The 16248-nt window shown below is 36.9% G+C and overlaps 1 protein-coding gene across 3 annotated transcripts in view; it reads left to right on the top strand.

The window, feature by feature from the left end:
* Positions 1-16248, top strand: part of LOC131044849 (protein translocase subunit SecA, chloroplastic) — a 169748-nt gene that overhangs the window by 88610 nt on the left and 64890 nt on the right. For all 3 annotated transcript variants that reach the window (XM_059221447.1, XM_059221445.1, XM_059221443.1), the window contains 4 exons: positions 7163-7381; positions 8172-8285; positions 8414-8527; positions 8849-9016. In XM_059221447.1, the coding sequence (XP_059077430.1) occupies positions 7163-7381; positions 8172-8285; positions 8414-8527; positions 8849-9016 (615 nt within the window). The remainder of the gene's footprint in view (positions 1-7162; positions 7382-8171; positions 8286-8413; positions 8528-8848; positions 9017-16248) is intronic.

The following is a 16248-nucleotide window of genomic DNA, read 5'->3' as shown; positions in this document are numbered from 1 at the left end:
GGCTTGAGTTTTGCGGACATAATGCCTCCAAGGAGAATGGGTAGAGGTGGAGCCCGAGGAAGAGGCAAAAGAGTTCTTGGTGAAGGAATTCAAGAAATGTTGCAACATTTGATGGTCCAAATGGATGACATAGAAAGGGCATAGAGAAGGGGAATCCCTGAAGATGATGTGAGTGAAAATGAAGAGGAAGAACAACCCCAAGGTGATGAGGGGGAAGCACATGAAGAACTAGAAAGGTTTGAAGAGAGATTGTTAAGGACAGTGCTGAATGTGGGTTCCAAACCCAAGATAGAGGTTCCTACATATTCAGGAAGCCTCAATGGTGAAGATTTGATTGATTGGATCAATGACTTAGCTAAGTATTTCGAGTACAAGGGAGTGGTAGAAGAAAGTAGAGTGAAGTTTGCCTGCACCAGATTGAAAGGCCATGCTGCTATGTGGTGGGACTTTGTCCAATCTGAGAGAAGAAGGAAGAATAAAGAGATGATTAGTTCGTGGGATCGAATGGTTGCAAAACTAAAGGCCAAGTTCCTTCTTGGAGACTATCAAGCAAACCATTCAAAAGATTGTCGAATTTGAAGCAGAAGGTCATGTTAGTCAAAGACTACACTAAAGAATTTTATAAGTTGGTGATTCAGACTTTCAGTCTGGCCATAGTGAGGAAGATACAGAGAAAATAGCCCGATATATGAATGGCCTGAAGTATAGTTTGCAAGATGAACTAAGTCTTGTATCCCCTATAAGCTTTGATGAGGCTTATCAACTTACCTTAAAGGAAGAGGAGAAATTGCAGCGAAAACAAAGTCAGCAAGAGAAGAAGAGAGGAAGAGGTTTTAGAGGAAGGGGACAACAATATAGTAGAGGACAGCAACACCATCAAGGTGAAGAGGCTGGAAGTAGTAGTGGGCCAACCAACAATGTTAGAGGAGGCTATCAGAATAAAGGTGGAAGATCCTATGGATGAGGAGGTTCACAAGGTAGAGGAAGAGGATTCGTTGGAAAATATTTCAAGTGCAACCAAATTGGGCACAAGAGTTGGGAATGCTTTGAGCCTTCTCAAGGAGGGCATATGAAGTTTTAAGGAGCAATCAAATTGTCCATGCTGATCAAGAAAGTGTGGGGTCACCTATTCACCATATAGAGGAGCTGGAATTAGGAGAGTCATTATTATTGGAGTATTATTTAAGCCCCAAAAAGAAAACCAAGAACCCATTCAAAGGAGAGCCTTATTCAAAACCAAGTGTAAGTCCAAAGGTAAATACTGTAGATTGATTATTGATAGTGGTAGTATAGATAACATTGTTGTTGCAGAGATGGTAGATAAGTTAGACCTTAAAAGGATCAAGCATCCATCTCCCTATAAGGTATCATGGTTAAAAAAAGGATATCAATTGTTAGTAAACGAGTAGGCTTATGTTGATTTTCAGATTGGAAGCTATAAAGATAATGTGTTATGTGATATAATGCCTATGGATGTGTGCCATGTATTGCTTGGAAGACCGTGGCAATTTGACAGGAAGGTGGTGCATAATGGAAGAGAGAACACCTACACAATTGAGAAAGATGGAGTGAAACATACTTTGATGCCTATGAAGGAGTAAGAAGTAGACAACAACAGTAGTAGCAGTAGCAAGGTAATGTTGGTAAGTGGTAAGGAATTCATCCATGAAATGAAGAATGAAGGAGTAGGATTTGCCTTGGTTTTTAAACCTAGACAAGTGTTTACTACCAAGAAACTTGGTGTTTTACCTTCTGAAGTGCAAGGTATTTTGAATGGGCATTTGGAAATTGTTGCAGCTGATTTGCCTAGTGAGTTGCCACCTATGAGAAGCATTAGCCACCAGATGGATTTGATTCCAGGAGCTAGCCTATCAAACAAGCCAGCCTATAGATTGACACCTATGGAAAATGAAGAGATAAGGAAGCAAGTGGAGGATCTCTTCAAGAAGGGTTTGATAAGGGAAAGCATAAGTCCTTGTGCTGTTCCTACAGTACTTGTGCCAAAGAAAGGAGGAGAATGGCATATGTGCACTGATTCAAGGGCTTTAAATAAAATTACTATAAGATATAGGTTTCCCATTCCTAGAATAGAAGATTTAATGGATTGCTTAAGTGGTGCTAAGTATTTTTCTAAGATAGACTTGAAAAGTGGCTACCACCAAATAAGAATCAAACTTGGGGATGAATGGAAGACAACCTTTAAGAATAGTGATGGTTTGTATGAATGGCTGGTTATGCCTTTTGGATTGTTTAACGCACCTAGTACTTTTATGAGACTAATGAATAAGGTTTTGAAACCGTTCCTTGGTAAATTTGTGATTGTATATTTGGGTGATATTCTGGTGTTTAGCAGGTCTAAGGAGGAGCACTTGGAGCATTTGAGGAGGCTTCATGAAGAAAAGTTGTAGATCAATCCATAGAAGTGTGTCTTTTTGCAGACCGAACTGATTTACTTGGGCTTTGTGGTGTCCAAGGACAGACTAAAGATGGATAAGGAAAAAGTTCAAGCCATACTTGATTGGCCCACACCAAAAAGTGTAATGGAGGTAAGGAGTTTTCATGGGTTAGCAAGTTTTTATAGAAAATTTATAAGAAATTTCAGTCATGTTGTTGCTCTGATTCTTGAGACTATTAAGGGGAATAAGAGGCACTTTGAATGGACTGGGAAGGCTGAAGAAATATTTAAAATTCTTAAACAAAGGGTAAGTGAGCAGCCCATTCTTGCTTTGCTAGATTTTGACAAAGTGTTTCAAGTGGAGTGTGATGCAAATGGATTGGCTATTGGGGTAGTCCTAAGTCAAGAAGGTAAACCTGTAGCATACTTTAGTGAGAAACTAAATGAGGCTAAAAGGAAGTAATCATCTTATGATTTGGAACTTTATGCTTTGGTTTAGTCCTTAAAGAAATGGAGACATTTTTTGTTTCCAAAAGAATTCATTGTATGTACAGATAATCATTCTCTACAATTTATTAACAGCCAACACAAATTGAATCAAAGACATGCTAAGTGGGTTGAACATCTCCAAAGTTTTATCTTTGATTTGAACCATAAAAGTGGGCAAATGAATAAAGTTGCTGATGCTCTAAGTAGAATGAATTTGTTGCTTTGTGAAATGCAAACTAATAGTGTGGGTTTTGAAAGTTTGAAGGAGTCGTATGCTGATGATGCAGATTTTAAGGAAGCATTCACAACTTGTGGTGATCCTATTTGCTGAAATAGAGAGCCATGGGTAGACTATATGATTCAAGAGGGTGTGCCATTCAAGGGGAAAAGTCAAAATGTTGGATTGTATCAACCACTACTGGTTCCATCTAGGCCTTGGGACTCGGTGAGTATGGATTTTGTCTTGGGTTTGCTTTGTACTCAAAGGGGTAATGATTCGATTTTGTTGCTGTGGATAGATTTTCAAAGATAGTTCATTTTATACCCTGCAAGAAAACTAGTGATGCTACCAATATTGCTAATTTGTTTTTCAAAGAGGTGGTGAGATTGCATGGCATTCCACAAGGTATTGTCTTAGATTGTGATTCAAAGTTTGTGGGGCATTTCTGGAGGACACTCTTGAAGAAGCTAGGCACAAATTTGAGTTTTAGTTTTGCATATCATCCACAAACGGATGGTCAGACGGAGGTTGTTAATCTAAGCCTTGGTAATATGTTGAGATGCATTGTTGGGAAGACACCGGGTAATTGGGATCTAGCCTTGGCTCATGCTGAGTTTGCATTTAATGATTCTCCCAATTGAAGCACAGGATTCAGTCCTTTTTATATTGTATATGGTATGCATCCATGGGGTGTGTTTAAATTGAGGGATGTTGGCAATATGGAAAAATGAAGCGCAGATGGAGAAAAATTTGCTAAAGTCATCCATGATCTCCATGAGGAAGTAAAGATGAATATTGAAGAGCACAATCTTCATTACAAACAACATGCTGATAAGAAGCAGAGGGGACTTCACTATCAGGTGGGCAACCTGGTCTTGGCTCATCTTAGAAAGGAGAGGTTTCTTGTTGGAGTTCACAACAAGCTTCAGATGAAGAAAGTGGGACCTTGTAATTCTTTGCCAATGCTTATGAAATAGCTCTGCCCTCAGATTTAGGTATCTCACCTATTTTTAATGTGGCAGGCCTCTATCCATACAGAGGAGATGGGCAGGAAGCTGAATTAGAAACAGAGATTCCAGTCAATCTGAAACAACAAGGAACTACTTCTCCCTCATCCGAAATAGAATGCATTATTGAGAAGCAATTGTTGAAGAAAACCCCGGGCAAGGAATACTACAGATATCTGGGTAAGTGGTAGCATCAACTAGGGGAGGATGCTTCTTGGCTCACTGAACCGGAAATCATTAAACTGGGTCATACTGTTGCCGATTTCATGAGCAGGACCTCATGATTCTTTCTCTACGCGGGGAGTCTGATGTAGGGGCATCCCCTTGCGTTCTTGTTTTCTTTCTTTGTGTCTTATTTTCTTTCAGTTTTGGGTTCAGTTGTGTTTGTTTCTGTTCCTGTCACAACTAAGCCAAGAAGTCTTGAAGTGACTAGAAGTTGCGACTGAGTAATAACCAACAGTTTCAATTGCCCATGGTGGCAGTCGGTTGCCAAGGCCACGGGGTGGTCGTTAACCAACCACCTTCTGCCTATTTGTAGTGCTTGGCCGATGAATTGGGGGTTGGCTGCAAAGGAAAAAGAAGGGGTTGAAAAACAGAACCCGGCCAAGGAAAATCTGGCAGTGCATGATTGATGGAATTGAAGGGTCGCCTTGTGAATGTTCAGGCAGTAGAAATCTAAATGCAGACCTGAGTTTGCAACATAAGATAGGTCGACTTCTGTGGAGGTCGAGTTTCTGTGTAAAGACTGTGGAATAAACATGTTTTTGTAACTGTGACATTGTCAACGTTTTAAATAGTTTTGAACATTGGTTGCTGTTGGATTCAAACTGTTGTTCTGTTGTCCCGATGCCAGTACACACGAGGGTGCATTTTTGAACGTAATGGTAGATTAAGCAATGTTTGAATCACTTTTATGTGTTGGTATCTTCTTTGTTGAATCTCTTTGAAGGAAGTGTTTCTTGTCTAAGAACCAGTTCTGTTGCTGTCACGGTTTGATCAGTAAGGTTGTTGCCATCATGATTGCATTGCAAAGAAAGAAGGGCCTTTGAGCTCATGCTTTCCTCATTTAGCTAGAACAACTTAATCATAATTTGAGCATTCCACAATGAAATATGGACAAAGAGTTGGAAATGTTGAGGTTTATGCATATCTAACCTTAACTCTGCAGTGGTTTCTTCAGTTGGAAGTAAAAAAGAAAATTTATGAAGCGTACATTGATCAAATTCACATCTAGAAGGTAGTGTGCCATATGAAGAATGTATCTGCCCCTGACCATACAGTTGAATGAATTACAGTGGAGGATAATACAAATACATTTTCAAGTCAAAAATTGAATGTCATTTTTGGTTTACTCTATGTATCCATCTAATCTGCTTGAAACCTTGAAGTTGCCTAAAATTTTCATAGTTTGACCAGGCTAAATTAATCTCCATCCAGCAGTTCAAATTTGTTTGGTGTTGGTATCAAGTGATTCAATTTTTTTCTTTTGGGACAAAATGATTTAGTAATTGTTCTTGTACCTTTATGAAACAAGTATATGGAATTGTACTAAGGGACTTCATCAAGAAGGATTTTATCTTGTAGAAGGATAGAAGCCTGCAAAATGGAATGATTATTGATAGAGAGAACATTTATCATTTCATTTTCCATTTCAAGAATGGTTGAATTTCAACAAAGTATCAACTATCAGTGAAGGTTGTGAGGATCATGTCCTATAATGATAATTCTTTCCAACCTATGTGAGCATGGAATACTCCATTTCTTATGTTGGGCTAGCTAAGAATTTTCTAGGTTTCAATTACTTTGATAGGTCAGCTAATTCACGTTGCACATAGAGCTTGACCTTATCTGCAAATATTGATAATGCTTTAACCTCTTGTTTGTGGTTTTACACACTGTCTTCCATCTAACCTGCTGGAAGTTACCTAAATTTTTATAGTTGGACCAGGATAATTTTCATCCTCAATTTCATCTGGCTAACAAATCAAGGAGATTTTGACTTTGTCTGTAACTCTGGTTTTTCTGCCTTTGTTTCCTGGGATTTCTGACTCTTCACACTATTCATGGTTCCTATTTAACAGTTGGGTTATCCCCTGCAAGCATGAAGAATAATTCATTGAAAACTAGCCCATCAAGCATCTATAGACCAACTTTTTGATGGAAAAACAATCTGTTCTATTTTTGTGGTGACCACTCTTTGGAGTAAAAAATATCTCAAGGTCCTACACATAACATATAGAGCATGGACTCTGATGGAATCCTTGTTGGATCAACCTATATAGTTGGCAAATCTGTAAGACTTCTAATCATTATTTCTAATAGTGCCCTTAGCATGTGGTACTACACATTTTTACTTAAAACTTGATAAATGTGGCTACTCGTTCTTTTTTGTTGAATCATGGTGCCTTGCTTTTACCTCTTTGGGATTTTCTAAATATAGAATTTGTGACATATTTGTTTTAACCACCAGATGTCTTGCTTGTTTTGTCATATATGTGCATCTTGTTTGTCAATATCAAGGAATTTTCTGGAGGGTATATATTTGATATGAAAGTTATTTGTATAAGTTCTTTGTTAAACAGTGTATATTTTTGTACTTACAAATGAAACACACCAGGAAAACTTGAAACCTTTAATGATTAATATTTCCTGGATTATATGAATATTTCTTATAATTGCTGACAAATGCCTTGTGTTAAGATTTGGGTAAGTTAATCACATCTGATGATTTTGTTCAGTTTCTCTGAGCATATTTGTTACACATGTGCATGGACCAGCAAATTAACAACATATTCAATCTGTTTAAATAGAGATAAATTTTGAAAAGGGAACAAAAAATGATAAAATTACTAGAAGTACAGGAAATTACATTCACAAATATTGTTTAAAGGATTTATTCTTTCTTGATTTCATGAAAAATTGTTTACCAGAAAAACATAAATCGTTCTTGTTAGTCCCTGTTATGGTTTGACTTCGGTCATTGTAACTGTAAGGCTTTCCAGAATTTCAGAATGGTTTTGTGTGCTTATAACTTTGTTCATCTTTTGGCAGGTTGATGAAAAGCAGAAAACAGTTCTGCTAAGTGAGCAGGGATATGAGGACGCTGAAGAGATTTTGGATGTAAAAGATCTATATGATCCTCGAGAGCAATGGGCATCATTTGTGCTAAATGCCATAAAAGCAAAGGAGCTGTTCTTGAGGGATGTAAATTACATTATTCGTGGCAAGGAGGTTCTAATTGTGGATGAGTTTACAGGCCGTGTCATGCAGGTCAGTGTACTTAAGGGAGAGATTCTTGGAACATCAAAGATCATATTAATAAATCCAAATTTGACTAATTTTTCACATACATTGACTGTTCTTTATTCTGTAGACAGCTCTTCTTCTCTCATGGCTGTTTGTAATGTTTGTTATTCATGACATTTTATTTTTGACAACATTAGTGTTTAGTCACTTTAGGTTCGTCTAATCATTCAGTTAGAATCTTTATTTTTTTTTATTTTTTTCGATGAAACAAGGTCTATATATTACATTAAAATAAAAATAATTTACAGCCAATTCCCAAAAAGACAAGGGTGGCATGGAATCACACCCCCAAACCCAAAGAAGTTATCACACTAGTTGAAAATTAAGCCCAGGAAACAAAATCAAGTCATTCATCAACAATAATATAATTACTTTCTGATATGTGCAAGATATCTTTTCAACGCTTGGACCTGACTTATTCATTTTTTTTCAAATTTGCTCTAGTGTAGTATATGTATAAAAAGATTTTTATGAAGTTACTGGCCATATTCTAATTTCTAATAACTTTCCATTTTAAGCTTCTAATATCAAATAGATTACCTAGCAGTAATCCAATTATTTCTATGCTTTATAGTTTATACTTTCTGGTTATACCACAATGCACTACGTAGTAGCTTTGAGCAATGGAATTTGTAGGCGATTCTGGTATATTTGACTTTTATTTCTGTATTTAAAAAATATTTGCACATGGTCGTTTAACTTGATTCTTGTGGATTGCTTCACCCAATTTTGTCAATGCTTCTGCTTCTGACAGGGCAGACGTTGGAGTGACGGACTGCATCAAGCAGTTGAAGCAAAGGAAGGTGTACCAATTCAAAATGAGACTGTTACACTGGCTTCAATAAGTTATCAGAATTTTTTTCTTCAGGTTTATCCATATCTGAGATGTGGCAAAGCTACTCAAAATTTTCTTATTTGTTTTTTCTTTTTGATAAGAACACACATCAAATTAAAAGTAATTATATTTTCTCATTTCTGACGAACATATTTGTACAGTTTCCCAAGCTCTGTGGCATGACTGGTACAGCAGCAACTGAAAGTACAGAGTTCGAGAGTATATACAAGTTAAGGGTGACGGTGGTTCCTACCAATAAGCGAATGATACGAAAGGTTATTTTTCTGAGCAAGTGAACAAAATTCTGAATGCATTCTAAATTTTAATTTGGCTTCTGTTGGCTTGCTTTCATAGACAGGTCCTTCCAGTAGCTAACCTATCATGGTTTTCCTTTCGGACTTTAAGTTGAAGTTCAAATCCTGAAAGCTAAAAAGCATAACATATGTGAGGATATATTTCAAAAAAACATGTCACTAATAGAAAAATAAACATGTTAAAATAATGAACAAATTACCAACTCATCTATGATTGTAATCTTTGTTTGTCTTAGTTCTGCCTTAGCCAATTCTAATTAGCTTTAACTCTCCCTCTCTCAGGATGAATCTGATGTAGTATTCAGGGCAGCCACAGGAAAATGGCAAGCTGTTCTTGTAGAAGTTTCACGGATGCATAAAACTGGTCGTCCTGTACTGGTTGGTACTACAAGTGTTGAACAGAGTGATTCATTATCAGAACAATTGAAAGAAATCGACATTCCTCATGAGGTATTGTGTACATTTCATTAGCATACATGCTGCCACAGGATACTCTTACAAATATCTTTTACTTCAGAATCTTGCAGTTCCATTGTTACCAGATATATCAATAATTTTCTCTCTTGATTGATATTCCATATTAATACAATATTGACAATATATAAGAAAAATATATAGAATATTTATATTATCAAAATAAAAGATATTCACTATTGTTAAGGTTTACTAAACATTTCATTTATCTTGAAACACATTTAACAATCAAATACGTACTTTCCATGAATATGGAGCTAGTTATGTGGATGCTGTTATATACAAGTTATCTTGAGCAAGTAACATAACAAATTTTAACCTTTTATGCATAAATGGCGCAGGAGAGTGTGCTTCCTGTGTTTGCAAGAAACCCTTTTCTTTATTGTAAGACCAAGTTCATTATAACAATTATAACTCCAGGATAAAACTCAATTTTGAAGCTCAATCTTTGTGATTTGTGGCTTCTTTCTCTATGTTCTTAGCAATAGTGATTCTGCTCTGGTCGTGCAGAGTAGGTTCCAACTTGCCTTCTTGCATGAGGGACTTTAGTGGAATTGCATTATGAGTTGTGTTTTATTTTTTAGTTTCTTCATTCCTTTTTGTGGAATTTACTAGCTTGATTTGTCTCGCATTTTTTTGCAGCAACTCTGTATCAGAATTTGACATCTGTCTTAGGGTTCTTGGGAGGTACACTGGTAGTTTGTTCTTGAGTAGATCTTTGTTTCTCTACAGGACAACATTGTTCAGAGTGACCATGTACCTGACATAGCCTGCAGCATAAGGGAATATTTTTGTAATCAATTGGTTGTTCCTACTCAATCTCTGCCATTTCCAGAATGATGCAATCATAGAGGGGCTGATCTAAATTAAGGTTTATGCAAATTTGTGCATAGTTGAGTACTCTTGGGTTTGACCTAGCCAATATTCACTAGGAAGGAAAGGTAGTCTGACCCACACCAGCATTTTGCTTGGTAGATCATTTGTGGGATTGAAGAAAAAAGCTCAGTGTTTCATGAAGAGGCCTGATTTATTGAGAGTCGAGGTCCCCGTGAAAAGTGTCAGTTCTTTTCCTTTTTGGAGGTAAAAGTTTTGAGGAAGAAAATTTTTGGCGACATGAAAGTATCCATTGATCTGCTCAGTTTCCCATTGTCTTGAATCCATTATTTAAGATTTGTGGGTCTAAGGAAAGCTCTGGTGAATATACAGATCAGGGTTGTTTCCTTGAGCATCCACATTCTCTTTTCAATTTCTTCGACTGAGAATGATAGCTTAAGGGGCATGGAGTGTTTGATATATCTTCCATTTGCCTTGGGAAAGGGGATGTTGGGTTTGGGCATGCTTCACTGTGCATGGTGGGTCTAGGGAAAGCTCTGGTGAATATACAGATCAGGGTTGTTTCCTTGAGCATCCAGATTCTCTATTCAATTTCTTCAACTGAGAATGATAGCTTAAGGGGCATGGAGTGTTTGATATATCTTCCATTTGCCTTGGGAAAGGGGATGTTGGGTTTGGGCATGCTTCACTGTGCATGGTGGGTCTAGGGAAAGCTCTGGTGAATATACAGATCAGGGTTGTTTCCTTGAGCATCCAGATTCTCTATTCAATTTCTTCAACTGAGAATGATAGCTTAAGGGGCATGGATTGTTTGATATATCTTCCATTTGCCTTGGGAAAGGGGACATTGGGTTTGGGCATGCCTCATTTTGCATGGTGAGAGATAAAATATTTGAGATACTATCATGTTCCCTTTTACTAAAAAGTTTCTTTTTCCAAAAATAGCACTTACTATTTCTAGCAAGTCCGATTGTCCAAATATAGTAAGTTAGGACATATGGATGAGCTTGAAAAATAATATTTATTTTTACGATTTGTTTATATCAAATATTTTATTTAGTCATCAAAGATACTACTTGAATTTTCTACTCAAGTGATGGGCATGGGTTTTTGGAAGGTCTTGTTTTAGCAACATTTTGCATTTCATTGCCCATTTGACTTTTGTTGGCAAATGGCAAGTTTCCTTGGGAGTTGTAGGAGTTTGGAGACACTTGGAAAGAGGAAAGTTTCTTTTCCTTGGGAGTTGGATTCTTGGCGCTCATTTTAGTTTGAATTTGGATTTTGAAAATGATTTCATACATGCATGGAATTGGCTCCATTTGGATTCATTCTATCTTGTCATTTTCAACAGGCGAAAGCTATTTTCCTTTAGAGGCCGGTAAAACAAAGTTAGTGGAATCTCTAGGGCTGATAAACCTGGGAGATTGAGGCTCAAGGGCAGTGGGTCTAAGAGTCTCCAGAGGCAATCTCTCCCAGGGATTGTATGTGTGCAGAAGAGCTTTGAAGTTGTGTTGTTTTCTTAGGGTATTTGCAGGTGTTTGTAGAAGCTTGGAGTGCTTAGAGCAGAAGATTAGTTCAGTTTTGTGTTGTTGTTGTTAGTAGCATATTTTTCTGTTCTTATGCTATTGTGGAAGTTCTATTTCAATTGTATTTTAGTGTATTTCAGTTATAAACATTTATATGGAGTTTGGAGGGTTTAATTGAAGTTTGCAGTTGATTTCCTTAATGTTTGAGCCCCTATTTTGGGAGATCTTTGTGATGTATTTTGTTGCAGATATTATGACTGTTGTTTGATATATTTAGCAGCAATAGTGATGCCAATAACAGTTACGGAGAATATTTTTGGTTGCATTAAGTTTAAAGTTCATTAAGTGGTGTTTTGGTGAAATTTCCTTTATACCCGATTGCACAGAATGTTCATAGTTGCAAATTTGAAGTAGAAATTAAAGAAACTACCAAATCTGATTTAATTTGCAGCAAGGGTTATTACAGATGTTCATTCATTATAACTGCCATGAAGTTCTTATTGGCATGAGCCATAGGTCCAACCGAGGCCATAACCTCCCTTGATAAGGTTGGTCCTCTTAGCCAAGGCACAGATAATGGAAGTTGTACAAATGGTTAAATCATTTAGGGAAAAAAACTTCTGGCTGTCCATCACCTGAAGCAATAAACCAAAGAATTTTACAAGTTACAAGCTACTGCATCCCACCATTCCATTGCATCTTCTTTCATTTCTAATGTTGTACCTTCATGGACATTTCCTTCCTTTGTCCCTTAGTAGTGCTATGCATTTTTGTTTCATGTTGTTTGGAAGATGATTTTTTATTTGGGGGGGCTGATGTAGATAGTATAATTAGTATTAGTTATGTTTTGATTATCACTGATGCGTAGGATAATACTTTGTTGGCTTGTGGTTGTTACTAGAAATAATTTGAGTAGTTGTTGATGGTTGGAGTTACTTTGCAATTGTTGAGGAGTTTATAAGAACATTTGTACTCAAGGAAAGGGATTGTGTGTGGAATTTTTCTCTTATTCTAGTTTTGTATAAGAGCATCTAATAGATAAAGAAATCAATTGATATATGAGATGAAAATTCTATTGAATTACTTTGCAATCCTTGTATGAATCATCTATGTGTATGTAGTCAGTTTACTTTGCATTAAATAGTTGCGTATTCATTTATTAAGTAAGCAATATACATTCGAGTGATGGTTGGGGGCAAACTCAGTTGGTTGCTGTTACACCCTTTAACTAGAAGGTAATGACTTAGGATCACAACAAGCCTCATCCTCATGTCATCCAATCCTAATGCCTCCAACTTTTGGTTTTTTTGTATCTTTCTCTGCTTGTCCTTTAAAATAAACAATCTTGCTTTCTATAACATTGAATTTTGATATTGGACAATCCAGTTGCTGCGAATCAATGTCATCTAAGTTAATCACCTCATGACCATCTAAGTGCTCCACCTTTTTTGAGCAAGGCAGAAGGTTGTGTGGCATAAAGATGAGGTCGTTGATGCACTTTTGTGTTGGTTTGTTGTGTTTCATTATGTGAATGAGATCAAATGAGCTCTAATTACACTCACGTCTGGAAGTGCTACAAGGGTAGGTCAAAATTTCCCCAATCTCCCCACCAAGTAGTTGCAAAATATTAGAATATCAGTAAATTAGTTTGTTGTGACCTTTTTTTATTTATAGACTACATCTATTTTTAGCACATGATTGTTAATATAATGCGATGCTCTCCACATTAGAACATGTGTACACTTGTTAGTAAATTAGTTGTTTGTTAGCATTTTTTAATTTATGGACTACATCTATTTTTAGAATATGATTGTTAATACAGTGCGATACTCTCCACATGAGAACATATGCCAATTTCTCTTATCTCATTCTTCAACTTATACTAATACTGGTATTAGAGCCAAATCAAATTGATCATACAGATTTCAAAGTACTTAGGAAGTGAAGGAGTAGATGCAAGAGGTCACGTGAAAAATCACAAGTTTGCAATTGAGAGAGGCAAAAAATCGCAAGGCTAGAAAAACAATAAAAAATTGTTGCCATTCTTAGCAAATATCTGGCTGAAAAATTCGAGAAAATTGCTTGGGAATCTCATGAAATAATTTGCATGGGTCATTATTAAGTTGCGTGGACAAATTTCTGCTAAAATTGTGAAGTTGCAGCAGCTGGGGCATGCAAAATGTGTTGTTCTTAGCATTATGTGAGAGTTAACAAATATACAGTTGTGATTTTTAGGAATCTTCAAAGATTTTCAGAATATATACTCACGATTAACAAGGGTTTTCCCAAATGTAGTGATCAATGTTACAAGACTCTGCAAGTCTTGGCAAGACTCGCAAAGTCTAGAGGCGGGTCGCCCTTGCGAAGGCCCATGGCCTCTAGACTCGGACTCGATCGAGTCTGGCCGAGTTTTGGCAGACTCGCCTAGTTTGTCAAACTCGGCAGACTCGTCGAGTCTCGTGGGTCAGACTCTACCATGTAGGCAGAAAATAATAAGCTACAAAAAAATAAAATGACATTAGTGGCGATGGCAAAGGCAGTGGCAGCGCCAATGGTAGAGGAGGCTAGAGCACGATGAGACCCATTGGAGGACCTCGAGGATGATGTGGATGAGGATATGGATGTCACTGAGTGTGAGCCTGAGCCTCAGACACAGGCAAAGATCATATAGTTACAGAACGTTCCAGGACCTATCTTAGGCAGACACGTAGGACAGTTGCGGGGTCGATTGATATTGGCTCCTCTGAGCCTTAGACTTCTAGGCTCTAGCTTTTATGTTGAACTTGATATATGTTTTGAACTTTTGATGATATGGATTTCATATTCCATGAATTTTGTAGACATTTGACACTATCTATATTTCTAATGTGTTATTTAGTTTAGCTTATTTCTTTCAGCGCAAGCCTAAAATTTGCATTTATACTTATGTGATCAATGTAAACCTGTGTATGTGCTTCTATTTGATGAGATTATTGTCTTTAATGTTTATTTATTAAAAAATGCATGAAAGAAGTTTAAAATCGTTAAAAATCTTTGAATTTCTTGGGTTTTTCAATTTGTCGAGCCTCGGCCGAGTCTGGGTGTCGAGTCCGAGGTCGAGTTAAAAATCAGCTTGTTAAGTTCGAGGCGAGTCCGAGGCTTGTAACTATGCTAGTGATTAGGGCATGCAGATTTTGATTTTTTGTTGTTCATATGGTAGCTAGGGCATCAACACAATAATTTCCAAGTATTTTTTTGTCATTTACAGTCTCTTAAAAAATTTCCAAAAAATTTGAAAAGGTGTTTAAAATATTTGTAGGAATTTTAAATTTTTTTTTCAGTTAGAAGGGGTTTCTGAAATATTTTAGTCCAAGTTTACTTTTTAGCAAAAGGATTATATTTTTTTCAAAGTTTTGGGAAAGTTTATTTTTTGGGTTGTGTTGATGTGTTTTTTATGCACATGCGAACACAGAATAAAATACCAAGGTATCTTATCCACTCTTGAACAAAATCTTTTGGATGCTGAAGATTTGCTTAAGGTTCATCCAAGAAAGACTCCAAGGTTCATGAATGTAGGGTCTCTACGTGTGGATAAGCTCTGTGGTTTGATGTGATTATGCTAGAATCACAAGGGGACTTACATTCGAATGCTTGAATGTTTGATTTGCTGGACTTGATCATTTGATATTTCAATTGGGCGATGCTCTTTGCCCTAGACTAACTTGAATTGAAAAAATGGCAAAGGACGAAGGGTTGAGAGATTCTATTCTAATCTTAAGAATGTAGGAAGATGAGTGAATGATTAGATGGAATCCTACTGAGCGAGGTCTCACCATCAAAATGAACAATTTGACACAAGCTCAGTGCAATCTTCTAAGGACATTTCAAAGATGTTTGAATTGTTACACCGTCAGACACTGATCACCATTCAAATTAATGCATGAACAATGTACGTATAACAATTCGAAGTTAAGCTCATTCAATGCCAGTTGACCACACAGGGCGCACTTACAATCAGTAAGAGGCTAGTGGTATGGACTAGGCGGATTCCACACGAGTGCATTCAACAATGTTCTCCATTCAATCTAATTATCTACCATCTAATATGGAGATTCAACAAGAAACCATGCACATTGCAAAGGGACAACATATTTCACCACATCTTCAATGAAAATGAAGTCTTTTACAATTAAGGCAACAATGGCTTGCCTTCTCTTCCTACTCTACTCTAATTGCTACTTTATTTGCTATTCTATTCTACTTACTACTAGCTATTAACTATTAACCAACTATTAACCTCTACAAATGAAGAGCCAAAGCTTTATATAGAGAGCTCTTTACAATTCAATGGCTCAGATTGATTTACAATGAATGGCTAGGATTTCAAGATGAAAACTCTAATTAGGGTTTGTTACAACAAAACCTTTTAGCCAATAAGAAAATTACATTCAATGCATGAGAACCAATAGGAAACATGGGTAGGTACATCAGAGTTTGTGCCTTCACGCATGAGCCTGGTTCACCGAATCTGGACTTGCTGATGTGGACCCTTCTGATCGGAGGAATAGTGACTGGGATGCCACCTTGTCTGGTACTCGCTTGGTCAAGGAATGTTGTATCTCTTGATATTCAATGTGATGATGATGAGAAGCTAACTTTGATTAACTCTTCTGAAACTATCTGCTTCTTCAATGTTCCCTTGCACTAACCTTGGTTGATCCTCTTTCTTCCTTGATGTACCTGATGAATGATGTACCCTTCCTTGAATCTCTTGTGTTTGATGAAGCCTCCTCTTGATCTTGTATAGTGGTGATAGGAAGTCACGGTCAAGTCATTCCTTCTTCTTTGATAGCTCATCTCACCTTGAAG

This window comes from Cryptomeria japonica, chromosome 1, assembly GCF_030272615.1.
Source record: "Cryptomeria japonica chromosome 1, Sugi_1.0, whole genome shotgun sequence".
Taxonomy (NCBI): Eukaryota; Viridiplantae; Streptophyta; class Pinopsida; order Cupressales; family Cupressaceae; genus Cryptomeria; species Cryptomeria japonica.
The sequence above is the reverse complement of the archived record's forward strand: the minus strand, read 5'-3'. Positions and strand labels throughout refer to the sequence as shown.